The sequence below is a fragment of the Dysidea avara genome, chromosome 5 (assembly GCF_963678975.1).
Source record: "Dysidea avara chromosome 5, odDysAvar1.4, whole genome shotgun sequence".
Lineage (NCBI taxonomy): Eukaryota > Metazoa > Porifera > Demospongiae > Dictyoceratida > Dysideidae > Dysidea > Dysidea avara.
In genome coordinates, this window is record NC_089276.1 from 14,291,890 (window position 1) to 14,301,972 (window position 10,083).

A 10,083-nucleotide genomic window follows, 5' to 3' on the forward strand; every position below is an offset into this window, starting at 1 on the left:
AAGAGTTAATAGATATCAGTTGCAAATTACCCAGAATGTTGCTACCATGAATGGTTAATTCCGGTTGGTAAAAGTAGCTATATGGTTGTATCCTTGTTTAGGCCACTACAATGAGATTACTTGTTTCTCATCAGCTTCTCATAGAATCACACATGCGGGTGGGAGGGTTATCTCATTATTTTTTAAGTCATATAAATTGCAGAAGTTTAATGTAGCTACTACTATAGCTACACTGGAGAATCTATGACAAAACCAATAATAATGGTCTACCTTTTTATTTTAGAATTTTAGGTGTTTGGCGTGCAGTTCAGAATTCAAATATACTTCAGCTTCTTCACCACAGTAATAACAAGGCTTTCTAAATCAGAGAGTCCTTTAAGAGAACTCCACAGTAATTAGTACCTTCACCATGCAGTCTTGGGGTGGCATATCTTCAGCAGCAGCAGCAAGCAGAAGCTGCCGATGCCGTGTTAGCTAGCATCTGCAGGCTGATTAGTCTATTAGGGGAGGGGTTGCTGCAGGCTTGTAACAAAAGAAACGCTAGAGCTACTATGACTCTTAGAGATGATAACCCATTCGTAGACATAGGGAAGGTCACGGTACTAATGCTAATATTCTCATATAGCACTCACTGATGGTGCCTCAGTGGTTGTTGATGCTCTAGAAAGCATTGGAACCAGCACAGTAGTGAAAAAACTCACGAGTAATGTCTGAATCTGCAATAATGAGTTCACATGTACACAAGAAAATTTGATGTGGGCGGTTGATGAGAAACAAGTTATCTCATTGTAGTAGCCTTAACTAGTTAAGTATTGAAAAATGCATGCATGACAAAGTCAGTTTAAAAATGGGAATGTGATTTACACTTCTGCCTATATAGCCAGGTAACAATAAAAGTAACTGGACCGATTTTGGTCTGGCCAGACTATTTTTTTGCATCCAAAAATGGTCTAACCAGGACCACTTTTGGCTGACCAAATTTGATCCAGGTAGACCAATTGTAGTTGCCAAAAATGGCCTGGTTAGCCCATTTTTGCCTGGTCCCTTTTTCCTGTGACATAACCGATACCAATAATTTCCATTATAATTTGTTTGCTTGCGCATAGCTATTGTATTATCCACACAAAACAGCCAACCTGTGAAAGGAGGGTGCTACCTACAAATTCCTGGGTGAAAAAGTTGTAAAATCAATGTTAATACTAATAAATTTTAATGATGAATTATAGTAATCATCAAACAGTACGATAGTACTGTTTAAGTAGGGATCCGGGTGGATTTGGCGCGCGCCTCAAATTTCAATCCCTCAAAAATCATCCTAGAAATATCTCACGCAGCAAATAAACCTTTTACTAAAGAGTCTTCAAGTTTCTAACTTTATTTCTAGCGTTATATATCAGGAAACGACTAGAAAAGTGCTGGAATTTTATTTCTAAAAAATTTGCTAAAACAGAAATTTTCGTCTGCCTGCCAGCCTGACCACATTCGCAAGGCTACAGGCCAAACGAAGCAGCGAAGGATCACCATTCTTTGCCACAATATTTAACTCGCTGCTGGGATGTGCCTTTTCGGGTTCCGACGAGTGTCTGCCTTCTGCGCTTTGCCTTTCCTTTTATCTTCAATTACGGATCGTCTTCTTCTTTTCCAGTCACGGAGGCGTTAATAATTCGTATCGACACTTTCCTTAGAGCAGCCGTATTCGGACGCCACAAAACTAATAACGGATTCCGTACTGTAAGGGCAAGTAGATGCCTGTATAGCAACACTTGCAAAGCGATCAAACAGCCTAGCGAAGTAAGCGCAATAATAACACACTGCCACGCCCTTATCAATCAGAGCGCGCGCTCGTACTTAACGATCAGTGGACCACGCCCATTATTAATGGTCCAGCTGTAACTAATTGTAGAAAACAGGAGATAGAAACCCTGCATGCCTTTCAATTTAGTAATTGAGCAGCTTGCATAAAGCAAGCAGCAAGATCGAGATACTCTAATAGAGCAGTCAGTGCCAGAGCAGCCATAGCTATATACCTATACCAAAAAAAAGTTAACAAACTAGTGAATTTAAAAAAATTGTTAATTTAGAAATGGAAGTAGGGATCAAGCGATAAAAACTACTGAAACAAGTGATTTGAATGATGGCAACTATTACAACATAGCTTTGTGGGGAATTTCCTACTTTGGCATTGAACATATATGGTGAGGTGGTGAGATGCCAATGTAAGGATTTCCCCACAAAGCTATGTTGTAATAGTTGCCATCATTCAAATCACTTGTTTCAGTAGTTTTTATCGCTTAATCCCTACTTCCATTTCTAAATTAACAATTTTTTAAATTCTATTATTAACACTGACATATATAGCAGCCATCTAATATATTGGTATCCTGAATTGCTGTACTGTGACCAACCTGCCATTTGACACACATGCCTTGCCTACCCTCTTCCTTCCATAATTTACTCTATGGCAATACTTACCTACTGAAGAATACTCTTCAATAACTTTCCATTGTCTGTTTGTCCCAATACGATAGGACAAAACAACATTTCCTGCATTCAGTGGAGTACATGTACCATTAAGTAGCGTACCAGCTATTTGAAGATCAAAACTCATAACCCTGGAAAAACAATAGTGAAATAGATTATTTCGAAGATGAGTTGTTAAAATGTAAAAGTAATAATATTACAGTGGCACACAATACATTACTACTGTACTTGGTTACATAACAATATTATAAATGCTGTAGTACTTGGTTAGGTGCTGTAAAAATATTACTGCAATGCACCAGTATTGTATTATTTCAGTAACACATTACTATTGTAAAGTAACTATATATTCACCAGTTTAAGAAATATAGCATGTTACATTACCTTTACATAATGTATTATGTTATTCCCAACACAGTAAGGTTTGAAGCTAGGAGAACAGTTTGCATGTTTTTTAGCCCACGCTCCATCTCTTTTACTTGGTAGTTTTCTAACACACTTACAATGTGTTGATATGGTTTCTATGCAACTTAAGTCCCCCAAACAATGTGGGCTCAGCTACTCACACTTAATGAGCCAAATTGTTTGTCAGTTCATGTTTGGATTTACTAGTTTAAGTTTTTAAGCGAACATTCAGACTATAGTACATTGGTAAATACACTTCACATGCATACTCACATGTAACCGGAGCTTACCTAACATCAGTAAGGTTCAATGGTACAGTCACAAGTTCAGTAGTCACATCAGTGTTGAATAACAGGATTGGATTAGCTGTTGTGCTGCACAGTGAGCCTTGCACCCGACCACCGATGACTCTCTCCCAAAGAAGGTAGCTACAAACACAGTTATGTGGTACAGCATGTTTAACATACATATGCTGATGCTATTAAAGGAATTTATACACGTCTGACATGTATGGATGTATAGTTATTTATAATCCATAAGGGGGACAATTTGCACAATGGTGATTTCTTCTGGGTGCCACTACTTTGCTGATACCACCGATTTTGGTGGGATCAAAGAGGCCCACACATATCTCACGATATGCAAGTGTTCCACCATAGCCTTATGTTTTATTCAAACCAGATTCTACTACAGATAAACACAGCGATTACGAACCATAATACACATGACCAATATTGGCGTGTTGCCAGATGACTATTTGAAGCCAGGGAAACAATTTATATCAATTTTGTCTAGCTAAATAACAATTTACATTGGTAAAAGCATAATATTATACACTGTATATACTAGTGCACTACTTCCAACAGGCACTATCAATGTATTTACCTGTAAGAGGCAGAGTCAAAATCATCACCATATCCACCTGGTCCACAAAGACAAGGAGCTGAACACACTTCTGACTGACTGTTAGATCCAAATGAAAATGGTGGAGTTAACACATACTCTGATGGTGATCCACTACTGCCAGTAAACACTAATCCTTCATCATCAACACCACACACACTAGCCTGTAATGATCGTGGAAAGTATGTTCTTTATAAGAACAATTTGAATTCACAGTGTTGGAGATAATGCGTTACATAATAATTATTACTTTTGTGGTAACAAAGTAATATAACGAAATATGCTATAAAAACAGGTAATATAACTCAAGTTACTTTACTTACAAATGTAACATGTTACCTAAGTAATGAAGTTACTATAACGAGTCTAATATTATGTAATATTATTACTACAAGTAACAAAGTTACTCATCTCGTTAGTAATCCACTGAGTAACACCTAGCCACAACAAAGCAACGAAGCCTACTGAATGAAGCTTATTCACCAGCTTCTTATTTATAACCAAGATTTGCACATTGTCCAACAACACAATCATGTCACGTGAAAAGGTGGTAGTTTCATATGTGACAGCTTAAGGCTGTGGACACAAAATGTAATATTATTATAGTTACTTTATTATGTAACTAAATAGTTCAGTTGCAAGTAATATGTAATATGTAACGAGTTACTTTTAAAAGTAATTGTCCCAATACTGTGAACTCATCACATTAAAATTGTACTATACTACTAATGATAAGAATCAGAACTTTGTGGTGTACGCATGCCCATGCAAGCATCTATAACAATAACCAAACTGACCTCGATAGTTCCTGATGAGTAAAACAACACAGAACTTGATAGTGCTGGTCTTGTGAAGGTGTCAAGTAATGCTGTATTTATTTGGTTGGCAAACAGCATAGCAACATTGTCCAATTGCCAGACTGCTTCATTAGCCTGAAAATTACTTGCTTGTGTCCAGGAGAACTGGACACCTTCAGCCCGAGCAAGTGATGGTAGCTGAACTGTGTAAAGGTCAGGAGAGGATGTGGTTCTACAGAGGTGTAATTTGACACTCATAATTAACATTCCATTATGATAAACTCTGTACCTCAGTACAGTAAGGAGGTAACTGGTATCTCCAATACTGTATTCCAAGTACACTGGATATAGGCTGGAGTCTGTTCCACACCCACTATTACCTGTACATCATTATCAAATATTTATAGTTGGTCTAAACCTTTACACACATACCAAAAACAAACTGCAGTCCAATTGCATTAGTGGTGTTGATTGGCTGTGATGTCTAAATAGCAAAAGTATCACACTTAATTAAGAAACATGCTTGCACTTGACTTGTATAGTCAGTTCATGCTTGTCTGAACCAGCTGCCAGCACGTTTAGTAAAGCCATGAAGCTCTTTATATGCAAGAACTGTTTGCTCAAAAGTGGGCCGAATTCAGGGACATAACTATTTTTTGACATAAAAGCACAATTGTTCCGGTACAAAAATACTTATGATCACCCCTTACTGGTTTTTAGTGGTGGCTCAAGTGATGTAAACTGACTATAGTATAGTGCATAAAATATTACTCATCATGTGATGAAGACCGAACACACGTAAAAGAGCACAATAACTGATTATTACCAGGTAACGATCTGTTGATGAATCAAACACAATCGAGTTACCAGAAGCAATTGAACCACAAGTGCTACTCCCTAAATTGTATCCTGCTCCATTTTGCCTACACAAAACAAAAAATATGTAATCACCAGTTCTCATGCCATTCCTATACTAGCTATATACACCTGTAATTAATGATCTCATGATCATTGTTATGCAACTAATAGATGTTCTACTGAATTTATTTTGTGTAGTTTCATAGCTACTCCTGTAACTCCATGTAAATACACAATGTTGTTTGTCACTTGGCTTTTAAATGTTCTACAATATACTTTATCAAAATTACAATCCTAATGATAAAGAACCATACACATACTGTGAAGTAATTGTAAAGCCTGATCACTATATATTACAGTCACCTGGCCCTTGTAGTAATCTCAAATATTTTGTTTGTGTACAGAGCACATAAGCACTGTACGTAAGGGGCTTGCACCTTCTCATCATGGAAATCTTACTTTTACTGTGTGCGTTACATTTAAGTAAGCTTTGTGTCATTTTGTAATCTTTTAAAAACCTTGTAATGCATGCAGATTCAGAATACTTTGAAACTTTAAAGTACATAGTTACTTTACTCAGGTTAGTGATTTTCAGCTAAGAAACAATTTTCTGATGGTTGTGTCACAAACTCATAAGTATGACAACTTGAAAGTCAGCATAACAGTGTCATAATTGAAACCACAACTCATTGTTGCATCATTGTGACACCTCCACTTTAGTTGTTTACCTTTAACACTATCTTTTACTTACTTGAGATAGCCACTTGCCTATATATGGATATACACCATTGTATTGACAAGTATGCAGAAAGGTAAAACATATTTGCTCACCACAAAGCACACAAAGACCGCTGCATGAGATCCAATACTCTTATTACATGTACAAACTTGCAGCTAGAAGCAACTGCAGTTTCAAGTACACTGCAGGTTGCTAGATGGCTTCCTAATTCAATTGTGACATTAAAATGTACAGAGCAACGGCTATGCCGAATATTTGAGCTTAAATAAAAAATCAATCAATCAATCAGAGCAAAATAATGTACCTTTTCCAGTTTTAAAGCACTGTGCATGCCAAAGAGCTAAGTCGAACCAAACAAATATATTTCTGAGATTGGCAATCAACACTCTATCTATTTTTTCAAAATTTAAAAATCGGTCTGGAATGCATAGCTATCAATATGTTGATATTACTGCATATAATATAGCATACAACAGTTCCAGGGACTAGGTCACAGATTTAGTAGGGCGTATCTAGTGGGTGGGGCAATGTTCTACCCAACTGAATGACATACACAAGTAATACTAGCTAGCTACACTCTTACCAGTTTCTAGAAAGTAACGTGCTGGTTTCAAAATCATCGCTGAATTCCAGTTGCGCCTGGCTGGTGGCTGTGTACACAAACATGAATATGCGTAATGAAGCGCTGAACAAAAGTGCATCACCCAACCCAATGTTGCATACACAATCGAGACCCACCGACAAAGCCCACTGTTACTATCAAAGCGAGTTTCAGCCACATCTTGGGAGCCGTCCGCGCGCCTTCTCCCGGGTGCCTATACTAAACTCGTGACACTGTGGGAGTGGCTAAAAGCTGATTTCCGCCAAATAAAAATACTCGCCAAATAAACAATACCCTATACAGCTCTTGCTTTGCAGCTAGAGAGACAGTTTACAGTTACGAACGTACCCACAAAACCAGCTAGCAGAATTAGAGTGAGCATGACTAAGCCTTCAACCATGACCACAAATCACCTCTGCAAGAATCAGTTGGAAGCCGCGGGCAACTGACGGTCAACGGATGTGGTACAGATAGGGTAAGTTTTAATTACATTAACAAAAGAAATCTTTTACACGGCAGACAATTAAAGATGTTACTACGTACGTATGTACATAGTATGGATTTTGGTGAATCTGCCTTATCTTCCTAAAACTTACTTTGGTAATTCTTTAAACTTATGTAGCTATATAGCTAGCTACTGTATCTCAAAGTAGTCAGGCAACAGTTTGCAGCCTGTAAGAACATATGTAGCTATTTAAAAGAGAACAAAATAAATTATCTGTGATCTGCAGAGAGTGTATGTACATAACAACTACAAGCTGCAACATGACTCGGCATGCACAGTACTGGTTTTGTATTACAAGCCAGGTGTGTTGGTAGGCATCCATGACTGTAACATGTCTCGTTCAATGGGCTACTACCTTGAGTCCATCATCATCATCATGTTGACTCCATTCATGATGAAGCCAATCACTATCACACTAAAGGGAATTACCAATGGACCATCTGATCCTTCAGTATGTGTGGTGGTTGGTACTTGATTGAATTATTGTTTCATTGTTGGCAAATGGCCAGTAGACTATTACAGGATGTGTGTGTTACCAAGACTGGTGAATTTCTTTCCACACTGAAGCTAAAAAATTTTAACATGTACATAGATGGGGATTTTGTCTCTGCATGAATGCAGTTAGAGTTGCATCGTGTTGAAACTAGCACATCATAATAGAATACCTGATGTCATGTAGGAGTGCATAGCCCATGCTTTAGTAAGTAAAATGTTTTATCATGATGGTCACTTCAGACGATGGGTTGGGTGTTGGCAACTGACCAGTAGACTATTACAGGATGTGTGTGTTACCAAGACTGGTGAATTTCTTTCTGCACTGAAGCTAAAGAATTTTAACATGTGTGTAGATGGGGATTTGTCTCTGCATGAATGCAATTAGAGTTGCATCATGTTGAAACTAGCAAATCATAATAGAATACCTGATGTAGGAGTGTATAGCCCATGCTTTAGTAAGTAAAATGTTTTACCATGATGGCCACTTCAGACGATGGGTTGGGTGTTAGTATGCATGTCGTCATGATGTATGTGAGGCTTGAAGTATGTACGTGTTGTGTTTGTGTCTGTCTGTTGGTGTGTGTGAGAGTTCAGCCACATTACAAGTCACCCTGTAGAGGCTATACGTAACAAGCCCCCCTGCATAGATTACAACCCAGCAGAGAGTCCAGCTACTTAGAAGTTGTCACTATGTAGTGAGTTCAGCTACTTTACAAGTTACCCAGTGTAGAGTTCATGATGAGCTACAAACTAGTAGCTCTGTAGAGAGTTCTACAGGAACTCTATTACAAATTACCCTTTTGGTACATGAAAATATTAAAGTTTTAGCAGTAAAGTTTAAAAAAAAACCAAGTAAAGTCCTGCAGCTTATGGCTGGCTTTGGGACTAAAGAAGTGATATCTATACCAAAAACAATCAAGCTGTGAAAAAAAGGTGTGCTCCCTAAGAAGGCCAGAGTGAGAGAAGCTGTGAAATCAAAGATGGCAGCCAAGACATGGCTGCAATAATACTAATCATTTTAAAATGATCACTAATCATTTGATTGACATTAACATCATTGCAGCCATTTCCTGGCCATCACTTTTGATATTAGAACTTTTTCACCCTGACCTGTGTTGGCCCTGTTGGGGCAGCAACCTTTTTTCAATCTCTTATCTCTCAAATCTTGGGAATATATAATCTGGGGTATATACCCCAAGGCAATATCCTTGGTCCACTTCTCTTCATCATGTTCATGAATATCTACGTACCTAATGCAGTCATTGACAGTGAACACTACCTTTTGCAGTGCTTTGGCACATTAGGATACCTCCTGATGAACAGTTATGACAGAGTATAACCTCCACAAGTTGGAGTACAACATCCACTCTACTTTTAACTCATAAGCTTCCATTTATCCTTTAACCAGAAGTTTCGGGTGAATCAGGTCTCAACCCATGTATTGCTCCCCTTCTGGTGTACAGACATCAAAAACCTACTATAGGACTTCTTCAAGATGATCCATAAAGTATATCTTACACAATTTACCAGACTCCTCAAACTTGAACTTTTCCCACTATTGTATACTTTTTGAGCTTTCGGATATCATGTTCTACCAACGGTTTCATTTCCTTTTCCAACAGGATCAGGCTTCATAGTACATCACAACATCTCCACCATCAACAAACAACACAACTTCTACTTTGTCAGGATCTGCCATTTGTGGATTATATACACTTCCATTAAATCAGAACACAGTTAAGTCATAATATGTTACTTGCTTTGCAACTAGTAACTTCTAACTAGTTACAACTGCCTGGAAAGTAACTAAGCCACAATAATTACATTGTAACAATATAGGTAGTATCATGCTTTAAAAGCAAGAGCACCTCAATTTTTGTGCTACAGCCACATTAAGTAAACACTTTCTGTGTACATAATAGTTGAAACTGAGCTGAAAAGACTACAGAATTGTTATTTTCAGAAAGTGTCCATATAATTCTTTCTCTTCTCCTTTGCTCTGGGCAAAATAATCATATTACAAAAGTTAATAAACAAGCATAACTTATTTATGCAAGTAACTAGTAACTAGATACTTAGTTACATTTTAAAAAGTAACTACTGGTATAACTGTAACTATGTTACATGGGATAAAAGTAACTAGTACCTAGTTACTTTTCTGAAGTAACTACCCCAACTCCATCCTTCGAGTTTGTTGTGTCAGTGCCACATTGTTCCAGACATTAGTGTTGAATTGGAACACCTAGTTGAATGCTAGTGATGCCTGTCTTTCCAGAAAGTACAAATCAACACCTTGCAT

At 37.6% G+C, this 10,083-nt stretch overlaps 1 protein-coding gene across 1 annotated transcript in view; it reads right to left on the minus strand.

Moving 5' to 3' along the window:
* Window positions 1–6,986, minus strand: part of LOC136256622 (uncharacterized) — a 43,617-nt gene extending 36,631 nt beyond the window's left edge. The window contains exons 1-9 of the mRNA XM_066049599.1: window positions 6,922–6,986; window positions 6,767–6,833; window positions 5,413–5,509; window positions 5,019–5,070; window positions 4,876–4,966; window positions 4,587–4,818; window positions 3,772–3,953; window positions 3,177–3,314; window positions 2,473–2,612 (exon numbers count right to left, since the gene is read on the minus strand). Coding sequence (XP_065905671.1) covers window positions 2,473–2,612; window positions 3,177–3,314; window positions 3,772–3,953; window positions 4,587–4,818; window positions 4,876–4,966; window positions 5,019–5,070; window positions 5,413–5,509; window positions 6,767–6,833; window positions 6,922–6,964 — 1,042 coding nt within the window. The 5' untranslated portion in view covers window positions 6,965–6,986. The remainder of the gene's footprint in view (window positions 1–2,472; window positions 2,613–3,176; window positions 3,315–3,771; window positions 3,954–4,586; window positions 4,819–4,875; window positions 4,967–5,018; window positions 5,071–5,412; window positions 5,510–6,766; window positions 6,834–6,921) is intronic.
* Window positions 6,987–10,083: the final 3,097 nt, after the last annotated feature.